The following is a 20,671-nucleotide window of genomic DNA, read 5'->3' as shown; positions in this document are numbered from 1 at the left end:
TTCAAACAGCTGGTCGGCAGCGGTGCTGGGAGTCGACCCCCCACTGATCTGATATTGAGGACTTATCGTAAGGATATTGTTAATATAAGGATGTGTACTCCATATGCTAGAGTCTCACAATGTATTAGTACAGAAGATTCCACTCAAAATTTCATCCTGAGGATAGGTCATTAATATATATATATATATATATATATATATATATATATATATATTTACTTCTAGTATGAGGGTTGTGGGCAATTGAGTTGACAATGCCACTGTGAAACCCCTTAGGCTGGGTTCACACCTGAGCGTTCTACAGCATGTTCCTACGCGCTGTAAAATGCTCAACAGGTGAAAAAACCAATGCTTCCCTATGGGAATGGTTCTCACCTGAGCGTTTTACAGCGCGTACGATCGCGCTGTAAAACGCCCTACGCCCCAAGAAGTACAGGAGCTTCTTTGGGGCGCATTGTCGCACGTTCCCGCACATAGACCTAGCGGGAACGCGCGACAATGCGCGTTTGCTTGTTTCCTCGGCTTGTATGTAAACGCCCGATAAGCACGCTTGTAAACAGCGCTTATCGGGTACGCTTATGTGTGAACCCGGCCTTAAATTCCATAATCAGAGTCATCTCCGATCCTAGCCATTGCTGCAGGGTGTCAGCAGTATGTGCCATGGACCCAGCACCTAAGCCGAGTGGCTGTATGAGAAGTCACTACAAACCATGACGTACAGGTAAGTCAGTGTGAAAACGGTTAGTTACACTGGTTTGGATTACAGGGCTTCTGCATTGCATGCCCTTTTGCCTTCTTAGGTTGCCAAGAAGAGAAATACTATATATAAAAATTACCCTATAAAGAGACCCCACCTTTTCGGGGATGCACCAGTGTCCAGCCACCGGCTTCCCGTATGTATAGAGCCTTGGCAGTAGACACGTCCATATCCCTGTCTAAGAGACGCATTGACAGTTCAGCGTTTAAGGTGGAGCATGGAAATTCGGCAGCATGAGTGACTGATCCAATAGAGAAACCTGGTAAAATTCATCAATGATGTTTATTTTACAAATCGTTTGCGCTTTCCAAAAGCGATTTCGAGTAGAAAAACAAAAAAAGATCAGTTTGTCATGTCCCGAGCATGTGGTGATTTCTTCAAGTGTTGAGTTTTCTTCATCTTGTCACAGAATGCAGTTTCCAGAAATTCCTCTTGTCGAGGGGCCGTACGTGCTTTGGGAAATGAAGACTGACCTATAGATGGAGCCATGTTGTGGGCAGTGTTAACTCCTTGCTGTCTGGGTTCATGAAGGCACTTTGAGGTTACAGCTCCCCAAGAAATACTGGAGGATTCGGTCCACCAACCAGGCCAAGCAGAAATCCACAGACAGAACTGTGGCAATAACCAGCTTGAACTGCAAGAAATAAAAAGTTAAATAAAACCGCCTGTAAGACGTACATTCCTACAAAGTAAAGACTCTCAGACATATTACATATTGAGAGCAGCACAAGCCCAGCGGCAAAACAGAAGATCATGCAATCTGAACACCAAGACCAAACCCTGCATCCCCCCCCCAGAGGTCCTACTGACATGCTCATATCAGGACCGCAAAGAGTTTGCAATCAGGCACCCTGGAAACACGGCCACCAATATGGCACCTCTTAACAACACTCCCTGCATGAGCGCAGATCCACTGACAGTGGCAAGCAACCGCTCCTTGCATGGTCCCTAAATCTCCAAGGCCACCCAGGCAGATGGCTAGGACCCAAACAGTGAATAAAAAATACAGTTTAGCCAGGTGGCACAACGTAGAACTGCCATGCCCACTGATAAGTATGCTTTATGCTAAACCCATGCACAGGACTCCTAGAAGGGCTGGCGAGAGTCCTGATAACAGACAGCCTTCTGAATACACACACTGATAACAAGGAGAGCTGCTGGTCACAATGTGTGAGCAGGGTTACCAGGACTCTCGCTGTACCTCCAAGGAGTCCTGTCAGGATTTACCCTGCTCCATACACTGTAAACCTAGATATCACAGAGCTTGGCTTCTCTCGCTCTAACAAATCATCTAATGGGTTCACTTTAAAGGGCTATTCCCATCTTGGACATTTGGAGCATATTGTTAGGGTATACTCCTAATGTCTAATAGGTGCGAGTCCCTGTGGGACTTGCACCTATACTTAAAACAGAGCCTGTAAAGTGACGGAGGGGGCTCAGCGCATTTGCGGCTGCCCTCTATTAAAATCTATGGAAGCTCCATAGAAGTGAAGGGAGCGGTGGCCACGCTTTTGCGGTGCACTTCCCATTCATTTTACCCAAGCCATGTGACCTCCCCCCCTCCTCTGAGATCTGATGAGGGAAGGAGGGGGTCTGATCTGAGGTATGCTGAAGATGGGGGTCTGATCTGAGGTATGCTGAAGATGGGGGTCTGATCTGAGGTATGCTGAAGATGGGGGTCTGATCTGAGGTATGCTGAAGATGGGGGTCTGATCTGAGGTATGCTGAAGATGGGGGTCTGATCTGAGGTATGCTGAAGATGGGGGTCTGATCTGAGGTATGCTGAAGATGGGGGTCTGATCTGAGGTATGCTGAAGATGGGGGTCTGATCTGAGGTATGCTGAAGATGGGGGTCTGATCTGAAGTATGCTGAAGATGGGGGTCTGATCTGAGGTATGCTGAAGATGGGGGTCTGATCTGAGGTATGCTGAAGATGGGGGTCTGATCTGAGGTATGCTGAAGATGGGGGTCTGATCTGAGGGGGGGTAGTTCTCATCTGAGGTATGCTGAAGATGGGAGTCTGATCTGAGGGGGGGGGGGGTTCTCATCTGAGGTATGCTGAAGATGGGAGTCTGATCTGAGGTATGCTGAAGATGGGAGTCTGATCTGAGGGGGGGTAGTTCTCATCTGAGGTATGCTGAAGATGGGAGTCTGATCTGAGGGGGGGGGGGGGGGGGGTTCTCATCTGAGGTATGCTGAAGATGGGAGTCTGATCTGAGGTATGCTGAAGATGGGAGTCTGATCTGAGGGGGGGGGGGGTTCTCATCTGAGGTATGCTGAAGATGGGAGTCTGATCTGAGGGGGGGGGGGTTCTCATCTGAGGTATGCTGAAGATGGGAGTCTGATCTCAGGTATGCTGAAGATGGGAGTCTGATCTGGGGGGGGGGGGGGGTTCTCATCTGAGGTATGCTGAAGATGGGAGTCTGATCTGAGGTATGCTGAAGATGGGAGTCTGATTTGAGGGGGGGGGGGGTCCTCATCTGAGGTATGCTGAAGATGGGAGTCTGATCTGAGGGGGGGTAGTTCTCATCTGAGGTATGCTGAAGATGGGAGTCTGATCTGAGGTATGCTGAAGATGGGAGTCTGATCTGAGGGGGGGTAGTTCTCATCTGAGGTATGCTGAAGATGGGAGTCTGATCTGAGGTATGCTGAAGATGGGAGTCTGATCTGAGGGGGGGTAGTTCTCATCTGAGGTATGCTGAAGATCGGGGGTCTGAAAATACAGACCAGATTATTATTTTTTTAAATGGCATATAATAGCCACACATTGCTTGTTAATAGGCGGAAAAACAGACTAATGACCAACATCACGATGGGTTTACACAGCCATAATACAGCCACGTTCAAAGTGAGTCTGTCACTAATATATGGGGTGTAACCAATATTCACTATAGTCACTTCAGAACGGTGACAATTGAAGTTACTGGATGAAAATCCCAGCCACATACAGCAGAATAGAATATAGGATCTGGTAAGGACTGTTCCACAGGCATAGCAATGCCGCATTATGAATAACTATGTACGACACAGACAACAAATCTCATTGCAGGTTGTTACCTCCACAGGGATGTCCACCAGGCCAAACTGATCATTGAACTCTGGAGATGTTCCAGACAGGAGGCAGACAATAGCCATTCCGGACAGCACAATGCTCCACAGCAACGGCTTGTTCTCTCTTAGGCTTTCCATAAAAGGATGACCCTAAAAGAAAAAAAAGAAAATTCTGTGATTTTTACAAGCTGGTAGGAGAACACTAGTTGTGTGAACCCTCGCCCTGCCAGCCACCTACTTCTGATGTATTCCCCCTATGTGCCAGCAGATGGAAGCATTGACCATCTGAAAATTGCTTCCTGATAAGAAGCATCAGGTTCTTAGGGATTGGAGAGTCCAGAATCAGGCATGGACATAAATGGTGGCCGTACATGTTAGATGAATGTCAGCCAATGCTGCTGGAGACACTTGAGGACCATCTCAAGGGTACAGTGGCATCCAAAAGAAGGGTTGAAATCCAACATGCACAATCCTCTGGCCTACAAGTGTTGCACAGTAAGGCTTTAGCGAGCACATAAGCAGATTTGTCACCGGGTGATTACGGTCACCCAGGGCTATTCATTATACATGGCACAAGTTTCTGCGATATGCAGTATGGGGGCAATAAATGAATGAATAATCTACTAGTTTACTAGTCATCTAGAACACATATGGAGAGCTGGTCGTACAGACGTCGCTGAGAGGGGTCCCGTCTACCAGGAGTCCCTCGCAGGTGCTGATCTCACATACCTTATAGTTGATGGCAAATGTGGCCATCTGCATGGCCATGGACATTATGTACACGGTGCTGTTCACCAGGCTCGGCTCAAACTCCTTATACAAGTCCACAAACTCGTCCTTCCTGAATGAGAGATGCCCAAAAATTAAACACCGATCACACATCACAAAGCTCCACAAGAACGCCTTCATACAGTCCTTTGTCACCGGGACCTCATACGTGATGGATTAATCAAATATTCCAGAATTTGGAGCAGACATAGAAGCAAAGAAAGACATTTAGCCTGAAAGCGCACAGGAAGCCCAAAAAAGTATGATCTGGACCCTCAATCACTGACATATGTCACTGAGTAACGATCATGAATTAAGGGGGTTGCGAGGGATTAGTAAAAGCAGTCGCGGACACAGACAGCAGAGAGCCCCTGTGCAAAAAATGTGACATACAGACGTAAACGTATACAATACATGCATAACCCTGGAAGACCAAGCAGCATATAAGGACCAGGAGCGCAGCGCTGGCCCAGGAAGCAACATTTAATAAGTACAGTACCAATGAAAAGGGGAAAAAAAAAAAAAAACACACAGATACAGTGACCCATTTAAGGGTACTTTCACACTTGCGTTTTTCTTTTCCGGCATAGAGTTCCGTCACAGGGGCTCTATACCGGAAAAGAACTGATCAGGCATATCCCCATGCATTCTGAATGGAGAGTAATCCGTTCAGTTTGCATCAGGATGTCTTCAGTTCAGTCGTTTTGACTGATCAGGCAAAAGAGAAAACCGCAGCATGCTACGGTTTTCTCTCCGGCCAAAAAAACTGAAGACATGCCTGAACGCCGGATCCAGCATTTTTTCCCATAGGAATGTATTAGCGCCGGATCCGGCATTCAGAATACCGGATCCGTCGTTCCGGCATGCGCAGATCGGCAAAAATGTGAAAAAATGTACAAGACGGATCCGTCTGTCCGCATGACAAGCGGAGAGACGGATCCGTCCTTGCAATGCATTTGTGAGACGGATCCGTCCTTGCAATGCATTTGTGAGACGGATCCGCATCCGGATCCGTCTCACAAATGCTTTCAGTCAGCGGCAGATAGGCGGATCCGGCGGCCAGTTCCGACGACGGAACTGCCCGCCGGATCACACTGCCGCAAGTGTGAAAGTAGCCTAAGGCTACTTTGACATTAGCGTTTTTCTTTTCCGGCATAGAGTTCCGTCACAGGGGCTCTATACCGGAAAATAACTGATCAGGCATATCCCCATGCATTCTGAATGGAGAGGAATCCGTTCAGGATGCATCAGGATGTCTTCAGTTCAGTCTTTTTGACTGATCAGGCAAAAGAGAAAACCGTAGCATGCTACGGGATTATCTCTGGCGGAAAAAACCTGAAGACTTGCCTGAATGCCATATCCGCATGCGCAGACCTTTAAAAATGAGAAAGAAAAAAAAAAACGATCCGCTATTGCAATGCATTTTTCAGACTGATCAGGATCCTGATCAGTCTGAAAAATGCCTGAACAGTCAGAAAAAATGACATGCGTTTGCATACTGTTTGCCTGATCAGGCAGTCAGTTCAGGCAATGGAACTGCCTGCCAGAATCAAACAACGCAAGTGTGAAAGTACGCTAAGGCTGCACAGTGCTTTTGGCCAACAATGTGTCGTGCAACCAAGGATCACAGCAGCACCGCGCTGCAATGCATTGAGTTAAAATGAATGGGGTCGCATCGTGACCTTGAATTCTTTTAAAAAAAAAAAAAAATATCACAATTGAATAGTTGCAAGAAATTCAGCAGGTTGGATTTTTTGTGACAGTCAGATCTCGACCCTATTTAGACGGCTGTGCTTTACAGTCCGCAAATTGCGGATCCACAAAACACGGAGAATGGCCTTGTGCATCGTAGGATAGAAAATGCCTATTCATGTCTGCAATTGCGGACAAAAATTGGACATGTTCTATCGTTTTTGCGGGGCCGTGGAACGGACATATGGATGCGGACAGCACACGATGTGCTGTCCGCATCTTCTGCGTACCTGTTGAACTGAATGGATCCACACCCATTCTGCAAAATTGCAGAACAGATGCGGACTCCTTCATACGGCCATCTGAATGAGCCCTAACACACATACTGGACTGTCATACATGCAAATGCTTTTTATACATCCTCACACACGCAGTCACTCACATACATACACACACACAGGAACTATTTTACACTACATTATATACAGATCCCTTCCCCACCTCCTGGGTCTGTATTGCTGGTTCTTGTGTCCTCAGTAGCAGGCTCCTCCCTCACCCCCCTCTGTAGCAGGCTGCTCCTCCCTCCCCCCCTCTGTAGCAGGCTGCTCCTCCCTCCCCCCCTCTGTAGCAGGCTCCTCCTCCCTCCCCCCCTCTGTAGCAGGCTCCTCCTCCGCCCCCCCCTCTGTAGCAGGCTCCTCCTCCCCCCCCCTCTGTAGCAGGCTCCTCCTCCCCCCCCCTCTGTAGCAGGCTCCTCCTCCACCCCCCCCCCTCTGTAGCAGGCTCCTCCTCCACCCCCCCCTCTGTAGCAGGCTCCTCCTCCACCCCCCCCCCCTCTGTAGCAGGCTCCTCCTCCACCCCCCCCCCCTCTGTAGCAGGCTCCTCCTCCACCCCCCCCCCTCTGTAGCAGGCTCCTCCTCCACCCCCCCCCCTCTGTAGCAGGCTCCTCCTCCACCCCCCCCCCTCTGTAGCAGGCTCCTCCTCCACCACCCCCCCTCTGTAGCAGGCTCCTCCTCCACCCCCCCCCCCTCTGTAGCAGGCTCCTCCTCCACCACCCCCCTCTGCAGCAAGCTCCTCCTCCACCCCCCCCCCTCTGCAGCAAGCTCCTCCTCCACCCCCCCCCCTCTGTAGCAGGCTCCTCCTCCACCCCCCCCCTCTGTAGCAGGCTCCTCCTCCACCCCCCCCCCTCTGTAGCAGGCTCCTCCTCCACCCCCCCCTCTGTAGCAGGCTCCTCCTCCACCCCCCCCTCTGTAGCAGGCTCCTCCTCCACCCCCCCCCTCTGTAGCAGGCTCCTCCTCCACCCCCCCCCTCTGTAGCAGGCTCCTCCTCCACCCCCCCCCTCTGTAGCAGGCTCCTCCTCCACCCCCCCCCTCTGTAGCAGGCTCCTCCTCCACCCCCCCCCCTGTAGCAGGCTCCTCCTCCACCCCCCCCCCCTCTGTAGCAGGCTCCTCCTCCACCCCCCCCCCCTCTGTAGCAGGCTCCTCCTCCACCCCCCCCTCTGTAGCAGGCTCCTCCTCCACCCCCCCCTCTGTAGCAGGCTCCTCCTCCCCCCCCCCTCTGTAGCAGGCTCCTCCTCCACCCCCCCACCTCTGTAGCAGGCTCCTCCTCCACCCCCCCACCTCTGTAGCAGGCTCCTCCTCCACCCCCCACCTCTGTAGCAGGCTCCTCCTCCACCCCCCCACCTCTGTAGCAGGCTCCTCCTCCACCCCCCCCCCTCTGTAGCAGGCTCCTCCTCCACCCCCCCCCTCTGTAGCAGGCTCCTCCTCCACCCCCCCCCCTCTGTAGCAGGCTCCTCCTCCACCCCCCCACCTCTGTAGCAGGCTCCTCCTCCACCCCCCACCTCTGTAGCAGGCTCCTCCTCCGCCCCCCCCCCCCCCTCTGTAGCAGGCTCCTCCTCTGCCGCCCCCCCCCCCCCACCTCTGTAGCAGGCTCCTCCTCCGCCCCCCCCCCTCTGTAGCAGGCTCCTCCTCTGCCGCCCCCCCCCCCCCTCTGTAGCAGGCTCCTCCTCTGCCGCCCCCCCCCCCCCACCTCTGTAGCAGGCTCCTCCTCCGCCCCCCCCCCCCCTCTGTAGCAGGCTCCTCCTCTGCCGCCCCCCCCCCCCCCCCCCCCCCCCTCTGTAGCAGGCTCCTCCTCTGCCCCCTTTGTATCAGGCTTTGTCTAGAAGTGAATGGAGCAGTGTTCACAACTAGGGTTCCATTCTGTTCTCAGAGATCATACATTTAGTGCCAATCTTGTGGATATGCAATAAACAGCATCTATGGGCCAACCCCTTTAATTGGTTGTGCAGCCAGTACTTATTAGTATCTGATCGGTGGGGGTCACCTGAAGCACAATCTCTTTAAGCTCCTAACAAGTCAGTGAGAGGTTGTGAGGTCTGCATCTTACCTGGGTTCAGTTCTATAGATTGCCTCTCGGTATAAATATATAAGACTGCCAAAATGGACAAGGAACTGCAAAAGCACCGTCAGGACGGTGTACAAGTTGAAGATGTTAGGCAAAGGACGCTCACTGGAGAGGTATTTGAGAGGCTGAAAAAAAAATGGAGGAAGAGAGTCAAACATGGAAAAAGAAACATTGCCATCTCTAGCGGTGCCGTGTATACAAAATCAGAAAACCCACCTTAGATCGGGAGATGAAGAGGAAGCAGCCGGCCAGAAGTAGCCCTTGTAATGTAGCTTGGAAATCGCTAAACTTGACCCCCTCCAGATACAAAACGCTCTGTCCGTAAGCCAGGATAAGAGCGTTCAGGGCCAGTATTTTAAACATCTGCAGCGTTGTAACCAGAGTACAGCGGCCCTGCTTGATAACGTGGCAGACTGCAGGAAATAAAGACTCCGGTGAACATATGGTAGAAGGGTCCGATGTCCTACACACCAGCCAAAACACTTCTCATAATACGGTTCGTCCCTAAAAGGTAAACCAGCCTCCGAGCACCATTCCCCACAATAAAACACCCCACAGAAAAAGACCCCAGTATGTTAAGGGCCTGAGCTAGTCACTGTGCCAATGTGGACATAGTTTGGCATTGTGCCTCTAAAGCTGGATTTATTTGGGAAGATAATGCAAATGCTTGTTCCCGACAATCTGCCAGTGTAAAAATGCAGCCGATCACCCAATGAATTTGCGATCTGCTCGTTCATCGGGTAAAATAAGTTAGTGAAGGCACATAAACTATGCAGATATAGGAGGATGAGCGTTCCTAATAGCGACAGCTCGTCCTCATATTGCGGAGATGATCGCTGCACCTCCACTTAAGGAGGAGCCAGTTGGTCGCTTTAGGTCAGGCCCTCCAGCTGTTGCAAAACTACAACTCCCAGCATGACTGGCCATCCTACAACTATTAGGGCATGCTAGGAGTTGTAGATTTGCAACAGCTGGAGGGCCGCAGGTTCAGCATTCCTGCTTTAGATTGTCGGGAAGGAAGAGCTCCTTCCCAACAAGTGCCTGCTCATCGATGGAGGTGACCACTCCAAAGGTACGGGGAGCAGCGATCGCTAATGCCATTACTCGTCCCCATACAGATTAAACGTGCTCCTATATAAAATAACGTGCTCCTATATACAGTGTATACACTCACTGCATTGTATGGACGACAGCTTAGAGGTAAATGGAGCAGCAATACTGGCATCTCCCAGCTTCACCACCTGCGCCTGATCCTCCTCCAACTCCTTCAGGACCTGGCTGATCCGCTCCTGGAAAATAAGCACAGCGCTAATGACACAAGAACATCCAATACAATAGAGGTGACATAAAGGACGCCACTTTCCTGTACAACTACTCTTAGCAGCACTTTCTATGCAAAGCCATCTCTCTCAAGGTAAGAGAACCATCTCGCTAGCACCGCCTTGTGGAAGTGGCTCCCCTATGAGTCGAAATCCAAGCCTTGGAATACAAGGGAAAATGCCAAGCCAGATATCCATCCGTAGTATACATACATCTGGCTTGGCATATCCCAAGGCTTATTAAAAAGTCAGATTTTGACTCATAGGGAGCCACGTCCACAAGGTGGCACTAGAGAGATGGTTCTCTTTCCTTGGGAGGTACCTCGGCTAGTAAATTCCCCTGCAGCACTTCCACTAAGTCTTCATACAGGGCTGGTCTCTTTAAGGAGAGCACTTTTTATATAAGACTAGAAAGAAAAGAACTCTAAACATAGGGGACAACTTAAAGGGGTATTCCCATCTCAACCACTGATGGCTAAGAGTGGACTTCCATCTATATAGAATCCACATATGGTGGGGCTCAGCCCACTTGCTTAAAGATAATATGTTTTGAGACGCAGCGGCGGCTGTGCGAGCATCAGGAGCGACCTGGGTGCCAGGGAGGAGGGTAAGTATAACCTGTATGAGGGCATTTTAGGTGTTGGATAACCCCTTTAGAAATGAAATGCCATCGCTGCACTCCCTCTTCTGGCAGCTACCTATGAAATTCAATATGTATGTATACTCCACAGAGCAGCAGAGTCTGCTAGGCTGACACTGCCTTCATGATTAATCTTACCCTCTGCTGAGCCTGTTGTTCCTCTCGCTGGGACATGATCCGGTTCCTTGCCGCCCTGGAAGTGGGCTTGATGGAGTTGCTCGAGAATGGTCCAGCAGGTCTGCCCTCTGTCACGGTTTCCCGGGGCTTCTTCTTCTTCTCAGGTAGGCGTTCTGGAGCATTGGCGAGTAGGGCTACCCCTGAGAGAATAGAGGTGACCAGCGTCACAAGCCTGACATTCACTAGAAGTCTGCAGAACTAATCAGCAAAATCTTAGATGAACTGACAACATTTCAACTGAAATTTTTTTTAATTGGAAAAACAAAACTCCTCTTGGTGCCGCTTGCCAAATCTAAGGAAATACACCCAAAGCAATGTACGAAGTGAAGATACTTTATTTGGTGTGCAGTGCAACAAGGCTGGCCCAGAAAAAGGGTCTTCATCAAGTGTTGTGCCTGTGTCACAGACATTGAACTGGATGAAGACCCTTGTTCAGGGTCAAAATGCGTCATACTGAACGTCCCCAAAAATTAATTTAAAAAAAATATACGCATGCAGCTTTACTTTGGATATATTTCTACTGATTTGGGAGGTCGCCAAGCAGCGGCAAGAGGAGGTTCTACGAGGCAAAGCATCGACTGTTTTCCTGTTGCCTACAATGTGACTTCTGGCTTGATGACCCTTTCCGCTGGTCCTAGGACAGAGCTGTACCGACTGCTTGCACAACTCACCGAGGTGAGAAGACATCCAAGCAGCATTATCAGGTATGGATTACCGACTCCCGATATGTCCCGACAGTCCTTCAAGGCTATGAAAAGCCATGAGGACAAAATACTTCTCTACATTCACGCTTGGGATACCATGTGTTCAGGAACACTGCTGGCCTTCACATTTCAGAGATCACATTTGTAAAGCTGTATTTTCTTTGTGTACTGCCTTTTTACTTACCCACATTAGCATGTTTTAACGCCCCCACGTCATTCGTCCCATCTCCGCACATCAATGTGATGTAGCCCAGCTCTTTCAGACTCGTAATCACAAATTCCTGTTGACAGAGATCATCCGATCATGAACCATAACTCGTGACCAGTGTATACAGTTTCCGGTCATTGGGACTCCACACTCCTTAAATGAGGTAACAGGCGCTCTACTGCACCAACTGATCAACCCCCAAGGTCCTGTTCAGGAGGGTCGGAGACTGCTCAAAGGTTGTACAATGTCCCTCTGACTACAGGTCAAGAAAGATCAGTAGACTGACAACTATAGATGCAAAAGTTCAGTTCTGTGACATTTCTGTATGGATCAGGTCAAAGATTTTAGACTTAAAGACTGAATTTATTCACTCATGATTCCAGCACTCTACATAGTAGTATGATATTTTGACTTCATTCCCCCCTGATTAACGCATTTCATTTGTTTTTGCCCCCTTCCTGCCTGCAAAAAAACCCATATTAGAGTGCAAGACTCCTAAAGGGGTTGTCTCATTTTGCCATTACAAGCAGAGATGGGAGTAAGCCCCACCACCAGGTGGCCCGGAAACAGAAGAGCAGGCAAACGCTCCACTGCTTCAGTAGCTCCTATTGCAGTGCAAAACAGTGGAGCAAATCAAGTTGTGCAGTTTCCATAATTCCTTAGTAACGGCGAGATGAGACAACCCCTTTAAATAAAACCATCAGGCAGCAGCTGTTAATGGAATGGAAGAGATACTTTTCTCCCCTGCCGCTACCACCAGCGTCATGCTTCGGTCCTCCCTGGCTCTGTTTGTTTTCCCAGCTGAAGTGGTCCCATACACTCATCATCACCGTTGCAACCAATCACATCCCATATACTGCTAATAAGGCTACTTTCACACTAGCAGCACGGACCTCCGGCAGGCTGTTCCGTCGGGTGAACAGCCTGTCGGAGCTGTCCTGCCGCTAGTGAACATGTGCCCCCGGACTGACGCTCCTTCCCCATTGACTATATGGGGGCGGGGCAGAGTTCCGGCAGAGGCTGCCAGAATAAATGTCAGACATGTCATAGTTTTATTCCGGCAGCCTCTCGCCGTGCCTCCGCCCCCACCACCATTATAGTCAATAGGGATGGAGCGGCAGTCCGGAGGCACACGTTCACTAGCTGCAGGACGAATCCGTCGGGTGAACAGCCAGCCGGAGGACTGTGCCGCTAGTGTGAAAGTAGCCTAAGGCCACTGATTGGCTGCAGGGTGACCTGTGTAAATGGTATGCCACTGCCAAAGCCAGGATGACGACCTGAGAGGTGCAGGACTGGAAGCTGAAGGGGGAGAAAAGGGGCGAGAATAATTTCTTATTATTTTAGACTTTTTACAGGGGCTGCCCGAGTTTTTCTATAACTCTGACAATCCCAAACAAAGGTACTATTAAAGGGGTTGTCCGGGTTCAGAGCTGAACCCGGACATACCCTTATTTTCACCCCGGCAGCCCTCCTGAGCCTTGCATCGGAGCATCTCATGCTCCGATGCGCTCCCGTGCCCTGTGCTAGATCGCGCAGGGCACGGGCTCTTGTGTTTTCAATAACACACTGCCGGGCGGTAACTTCCGCCCAGCAGTGTGTTCGGTGACGTCACCGGCTCTGAGGGGCGGGCTTTAGCTCTGCCCTAGCCGTTTTACTGGCTAGGGCAGAGCCAAATCCCGCCCATCAGTGCCGGTGACGTCACCGGGCTGCCTGTCAGCCCCATAGAGAGCCCGGTATGTCACCGGAACTCAGAAAAATGCCTTTGCCCTGCGCGATTTAGCGCAGGGCAAAGGAGAGCATCGGAGCGTGAACTGCTCCGATGCTCATGTCAGGGGGGCTGCCGGGGTGAAAATGGAGGGATGTCCAGGTTCAGCTCTGAACCTGGACAACCCCTTTAAATGCTTTCACCGACATGTTCTAAAGGCTTTGGACTCCTTTGGGGCATGTTTTATAATTGCATTTTACTTATTTTGGGCTTATTTTTTCAGTTGGTCTGGTATTTTCAACCTTTTTTGAGACACGGGGGTTAAAAACACCAGTCTATTTCCATAGGATCACTTTTAAGTCCTGTCAGCCGAGTGCTTATGTGAAGCCTTATCTCTGATCTCCTGACCTCAAACATTCATTAAAGCTAAACTCTTTTCAAACTGATAAGAATATGGCCTAAATGAGTGTTTATGGGATAAGGCTTCACATGAGCCTTCAACTGACAGGACTGAGAAGTGATACTTTGCAAACAGACTGATTTTTAACCCCTGTATCTCAAAAACTGGTAAAAGTTTTTTGGTTTTAAATAAACAACAACTGAAAGGTGTCCATAGCCTTCAATTCCGGGATCTGCTGGGGTCCTCAGTTCAAGTATCCCAAATACTGAATTTAGGCAGCATTTTTCTTTAATCTAAACATGAGCAAAAAGAAAACCTCACTTGGCCCATGCATTGTAAATGGCAGGATTTACTTCTCTGCTACTTGTTTCCTACCTTTTGTTTCGGGGACACTCGTGCAAACACCTGAGTGTGTGGGATGAGAGCAGCCAACATGTCTGCTCTGGTGGCCTGCAAGTAGGACAGGCCCTCCCCTGTCAGGCATAGGTAGTACTTATCGGTGAAGGCTTGCACGGAGTCTGGGAAGGCAGGCAGAGACACTGTGCCATCAATGGACTGCCATATCCAACTGGCACCTTTACAGAAGGAACAAGAAAGAAATTAGGATAAATAACCTAGGTCAGTAGAGAAGTAAATCTACCGCGTATGGAATGCCCTTGCAATTATTATTGCTGCCAGTAGGCATTCTGATAATATACAAAGACATTTCTACACTAAGCCAACATGCACACAGAGACTAAGAGTGCAATCTAAGGAGCAGTCACATCTGAAACATGATAGACAGTGTCCTCATACCAGCATACTGACCTTTCGCATTGTTAGTAGGTTGGAGGATTAATGTGTCCTCCTTTTCAATGAAGCTGAGCTCCTGAGCGACATGGCAGGCAGTGAGAGGGTTGTCTCCAGTGATCATCACAATCTGCAAAACAGAAGAGTCCGGAGTTATAGTCTTACTTCTCGCAAGCATTTACTAATCCAGAGAACTGATCAGTCCGCATCCTAATCTGTCTGAATTATTCTATGGGGCATTCACTGTGTATCTGTGTAGTCCCACCTAAATACCTCTTTCTTGCAGAGGTCTCTGGAGTGCCCACTGATCCTGAGAATTAAGTGGCTGCAGCGCTGATTTAGCTCTGCCTCCCCTCCCACTTTACCCTGTACAGCAGCCCACCCAATTGTGCAGGGAACTGCAGCACAACTGCATACAGGGGACGCAGCACTAAATCACCTCTAGGACCCCTCTATTCACAGGATTGGTTGGGCAGGCAGCACCGATCATAAAGTGATGGTGTATCCTAATCATAGGCCATCACTTTACAAGACGGGATACCGCTTTTGATGGTATTTGAATTGAAAGTTTTTTCCCAGAAAAAGGCACTTATATATGATCAATGGAGGCTCCATCCTCACGATCCATAGAACAGGGGTGTGCAGAGTCTCCAATTCCTCCTCACATGACTGCGGTGAGGCAAGACTGGATTGGCGCTTCTCCACTCAAATCCCTCCTCACCACAGTCAAGTGGCGAGGAGGAACGGGAGACTTAAGACCCCCTCTGTGCCTAAGTGATGAATGTATTTTCTGGAAAAATCCTTTAAAGTGTATCTGTCAGCAGATTTGTACCAATGACACTGGCTGACCTGTACACTTGGCAGCTGAAGACATCGGTGTTGGTCCCATGTTCATATGAGCCTGCATTATTGATAAAAATGAGGTTTTAATATATGCAAATGAGCCTCTGGAGCAATAGGGGCGTTGCCATTACACCTAGAGGCTCTGCTCCTTCTGCAGCTGCCACACCCTCTCCAGTTTGATTGACAGGGACAGGTGTGATCACATTTAGGTCCCTTTCACACGAGCGAGTTTTCAGCGCGGGTGCAATGCGTGACGTGAACGCATTGCACCCGCACTGAATCCTGGCCCATTCATTTCAATGGGTTTGTGTACATGAGCGTTGTTTTTCACGCATCAGTTCTGCGTTGCGTGAAAATTGCAGCATGTTCTATATTCTGCGTTTTTCACGCAGCCCTGGCCCCATAGAAGTGAATGGGGTTGCGTGAAAAACGCATTGCATCCGGAAGCAAGTGCGGGTGCGATGCGTTTTTCAATGATGGTTGCTAAGAGATGTTGTTTGTAAACCTTCAGTTTTTTATCACACGTGTGAAAAACGCATCAAAACGCATTGCACCCGCGTGGAAAAAACTGAACAACTGAACGCAATCGCCGACAAAACTGACTGAACTTGCTTGCAAAATAGTGCGAGTTTCACTGAACGCATCCGGACCTATTCCCGCAACGCCCGTGTGAAAGAGGCCTTACACTGACTGGCCCAGTCAGAGTGCAGTGGATGCGGCAGATGCAGAGGGAGCAGGGCCTCTAGGAGTAACGGCAACGCCCCTGTTGCTCCTAGAGGCTCATTTCCATATATCAAAACATAATTTTTCTCAGCAATGAGGGCACATATGAACATGGGACCAATAGGTCAGACAGTTTCATAGGTACCAACCTGCTTACAGATGCCCTTTAAGAGCATCAGGACAAATTCCCTTTAACCTGGCCATGTACATAAGTAAGCTGTACATTTAAAGAATGTTTAAACAGATGCTGGTTCACACTGCCAAAACAGTGTTCCAATAGTGGAGCCTATTAGCTTCCACAAGAAACAAAAGACCCCAACACGAAAATGTGAATAGTAAGGGAGACCCCATACAAACAACATCTCTTGTTTGCATGGTCAGCACTTGTGAGGTTTCCTCTTAACCCCCCAGACGGTAACTTACATGGTGCGATGCCTTTTGAATCTCTTTGATGACGGCTTTGGAGTCTGCTTTCAGGGGGCAGGAAACCACAATGAAGCCTGCAAACTTTAGATCACACTCCAGGGTCTCCCTCTTGATTTCACGGATCTAAATGAAGCAATAGATAAAGCAGTTGTATGGGATTTGTCATATTCATCAAGGATTCGGTCAAAGAAAATATTGTAATTGTTCATTGAGCAATTGCTAATGGATTACATGGACAGCAGCCGCCTGAATGTGTGCGGACATAAGTGTTGGGCGACAAGACTGGATTCTCAGAGCGTCCTGCTTTTCCTTGGAGACGGAAGAGGACATGTTGCACAGAACGCTGGATAGTGCATTACAGGCAATGGTCATGGAGACTCATTTAATCCCGACTTTTTTTATTTTATTTATTTTTTAAAAGCTATAATTTTTTTCCGTTCAGTTCTGCATCTTTTTCTGGTGATACTTGGGCCTTTATTTTGGGCACTTTTATGGTAGCATTTTTTTATTTATTTTTTTAACACAGGAAAACATTTTTTTTATGGTATAATGAGCAACTTCTTTCTGTAACAGTCATTTTGATATAGGGGAGGCATGGATTATGTTTGCCAAAGACGGGGCTAGAGGTTGTAGTGTGGCATGTAAATGCTTTTATTTATTTATTATTATTTTACTTTGTCTTTATAAAATAATAAATATTTTTATTTTACACTTTATGTACCTCATAAGGTCATACAAGACCTGTGTGGGGAGGGACATATTTTTTCTAAAGTGCTGATTTCTCGTGACCACATACCCCAGGGAGGTTGGACAGGGTTGTACTGTTTCACTGCAGTGATGACCTTGGTCTGCCAAGACCCAGCATCTCCCACAGACTCCCGGTGATCATATGATTGCTCGCACCAGAGCTGGGAGCAGCCGCATTGCAGCTTCTTGATCAGCATATGTACAACACTCATTGAGAGCTAGTCATACAGTGATGGGAAAGACAAGGACGGTAAAAAACAAAAACAAAAAAAAAACTAAAAATAAATAAAAAAAAACACCCCCATCTTCTCTATAGAAACATAGAATGTGTCGGCAGATTAGAATCATTTGGCCCATCTAGTAGGGAGGTCCTACTGTCACTCACCGCTGTCTAACCACTCCCACAGCAAAATCTGCAAGGACATTTCTAAGATTAGTGCCAACTGCCCAAATGTATATCGTCCACTGGAAGACGGCAAGCGGTTAGGCTACTTTCACACTTGCGACAGTGTGATCCGGCAAGCAGTTCCGTCGTCGGAACTGCCTGCCGGATCTGCCGATCTGGATGTGACTGAAAGCATTTGTGAGATGCATCTGGATGCGGATCTGGCACTAATACAGTCCTATGGGGAAAAATGCTGGATCTGGCATTCAGGCAAGTCTTCCGTTTTTTCGCCGGAGATAAAACTGTAGCATACTACGGTTTTCTCTTTTGCCTGAACAGTCGAAATGACTGAACTGAAGACATCCTGAATGGATTACTCTCCATTCAGAATGCATGGTGATATACCTGATCAGTTCTTTTCCGGTATAGATCCCCTGTGACGGAACTCTATGCCGGAAAAGAAAAACGCTAGTGTGAAATTCCCCTAAATATACATTTAATTTGCTATGTCTGGGTATGTAATAAATTGTTATTGATTCATATGCAGATTGTGGAACTCTGTCTCAGCGAGTCAGTCCTGTTACCTGCTGATGAGACAGGTGCCCAAGTTCTTTGTATCCCAGGGCGAGAACCCGAGCCCCTTCTCTGGAGATTTCAGTGTGCACTTGGTTATAATACTCCGGACAATGAGAGAACTGAAAGACACAGTAATAAAGTCAAATTTACATGGCATCAAGTGACTGCAACCAATATAAAAGGAAAAAAAGCTGCATCCCACAAGGACCCTTCTATTAGATTTCATGTCCTAAAATACGGCAATCTAATGGTGACTAGCCAGCTGCCTCCCCGAATGCTCCCGGCCTGCCGTATAAGTGTCCTAGCTATTCTCTATGTCTACTGGCAGGACCACTGGTAATACAATTTAGTACAGGGTATAAAGGAATGTGTCACCAGGATCGGTTCCCTTTTGATTAGAAGTCAGCGCAACTTTCCCAACTGTGTTCACACTTAAAGGGTACCCGAGTTTTGGTAAAACTTTTGATATGTCGTAGACATCTAGCAAAGGTTTTGATTGGTGGGGGTCTGAGTGCAGAGACCCCCCACGATCATTAGAACGAGGAGACAGAAAAACGAGATTTTTGTATTACTTACCAGTAAAATCTCTTTCTCGCTCTTTCCTTGGGGGACACAGAAGACCTTGGGTATAGCTCATCTCCATAGGAGGCGTGACACTAAGTGAAGACTGTTAAGCCCCTCCTCCACAGCTATACCCTCAGCCTGGAGAGAGAGACTGCCAGTTGCGTGTCCAAGCAGTGAGAAAAGGCAAAGTCCAACAAGGAACCAACAAGCCAACAACCCGACGGGTAACAAAAAACTCGGAAACCGTACAGAGAAAAAACAATGAATGGGTGGGTGCTGTGTCCCCCAAGGAAAGAGCGAGAAAGAGATTTTACTGGTAAGTAATACAAAAATCTCGTTTTCTCGCCCAGTTTCCTTGGGGGACACAGAAGACCTTGGGACGTTCAAAAGCAGTCCAAAAGGGGGAGGGACCACAGCCCAAGGTGAAGCACCCGAAAGGCATCAATGAACCGCCGCCCGCAACCCCAGGCGGGGCAAGGCATTATCTGCCAAAGTCAGAGTATGCACCCTGTAGAACACGGCAAGGCGCAAGGTAGACCCGTGGCCGCCTTGCCCAAATGCATGGCCGAAGCCCAATGCCTCCGGCCCAGGAGGCACCAACCGCTCTGGCGAAATGAACGGTAACACCAAAGACAGAATCCTGCCCTCGGTGCGGTAACCTCAGCAATAGCCAAACTGATCAAGCGGAGGAAAACCACCCTGGAGTCAGTCAACCCCATGCACAGACCTCCTGGAAACCCAAGAGGCCGAACGGCTACAAGAGTCGGAGATCCCCCAAATAAAAGCGGCAAGGCCCAAACAGGTGAAGTGTTGAAGCGAAAGGCAAACACCACCTTCAGAAGGAAGGAAGGAAGAAACTGAACGTAGAACAGCCCTGTCCTGGAAAAGACAGAAGGCTTGGAACAAAAAAAGGACCATTCCGGCACCCGTCAGAGACACGACTGATACGGAACACAACCGTACAAGACAGAAGGGGTAGAGAGAACTTCTGTAACGGCTCCAAGGACAAGATTGGAGCACCGAGAGCTCAGTATAAAGTCCCCAGGGCGATACCGAAGGACAGCACAGAGGAACCAAAGAGCCACTCCGAGGAAGAAGGTCTTGGCAGGCCCAGGGGGCCGAGAACGCTGGAAGAGGAAGAACAGCGCCGACACTTGACACCTCAAGTAAAAGACCGAACCATGGGGAGAGAAATTCAGAGTGGGGAATGCACAGCTTCCCACAGAACCCCAGACAAAAAAACCTAAGCCCTACGACAGATCCTGGACGAAACACTGCCAGGAGTGGACAGTAGCGAACCCGCTAGAGTCGCCTGGCAAGCGGGCGAAAACCCAATGTGATCAGGCGCAGACCAGCAGCACAGGCAGAAGGGTTGACAAAAATAGCCCCATCGGCCCTCGAACAACGTTATCCCGTATCCACCCGAATGGGGAAGCAGAAGGACAGATGGAAAGAACCCAAACGATCCGCCAGATGCCAGGAGAAGACAGGCTAAAATCCATGCTGACGTAACCACGTCGTACCGTCCCGGTGTGGGAGATCAGGAGAATCTGGAATGAAAAGGTAGTCCCCCCAAGTTATCGAGAAGGTAAGTCTACAGCAGGACCATCGTCTTAGAATGGGCCACGCAATCTGCACTCAGCGAGAGAACAGAACGCGGTAGACTCGGTAAATAGGCACACAGCTAATACAGCCAGTGTGAACAAGGGAGACAGTACGAGGCCAAAAGGAACACCGGAACCACCCACATGAACAACCATGCTCTCCCCAGAAGGGAGGACAACGAAGAACAGCCTC

The 20,671-nt window shown here is 49.1% G+C and overlaps 1 protein-coding gene across 1 annotated transcript in view; it reads right to left on the bottom strand.

The window, feature by feature from the left end:
* Positions 1-1,020: 1,020 nt before the first annotated feature.
* ATP13A1 (ATPase 13A1) overlaps positions 1,021-20,671 on the bottom strand; it is a gene marked incomplete at its 5' end in the record, with an annotated part of 42,158 nt that continues 22,507 nt past the window's right edge. The window contains 12 exons of the mRNA XM_044276922.1: positions 1,021-1,391; positions 3,815-3,958; positions 4,538-4,649; positions 8,651-8,793; positions 8,885-9,081; positions 9,843-9,957; positions 10,766-10,944; positions 11,693-11,789; positions 14,197-14,396; positions 14,629-14,740; positions 16,600-16,725; positions 18,319-18,429. Coding sequence (XP_044132857.1) covers positions 1,281-1,391; positions 3,815-3,958; positions 4,538-4,649; positions 8,651-8,793; positions 8,885-9,081; positions 9,843-9,957; positions 10,766-10,944; positions 11,693-11,789; positions 14,197-14,396; positions 14,629-14,740; positions 16,600-16,725; positions 18,319-18,429 — 1,647 coding nt within the window. The remainder of the gene's footprint in view (positions 1,392-3,814; positions 3,959-4,537; positions 4,650-8,650; positions 8,794-8,884; positions 9,082-9,842; positions 9,958-10,765; positions 10,945-11,692; positions 11,790-14,196; positions 14,397-14,628; positions 14,741-16,599; positions 16,726-18,318; positions 18,430-20,671) is intronic.

The sequence above is a fragment of the Bufo gargarizans genome, chromosome 2 (genome assembly GCF_014858855.1).
Source record: "Bufo gargarizans isolate SCDJY-AF-19 chromosome 2, ASM1485885v1, whole genome shotgun sequence".
Lineage (NCBI taxonomy): Eukaryota > Metazoa > Chordata > Amphibia > Anura > Bufonidae > Bufo > Bufo gargarizans.
The sequence above is the reverse complement of the archived record's forward strand: the minus strand, read 5'-3'. Positions and strand labels throughout refer to the sequence as shown.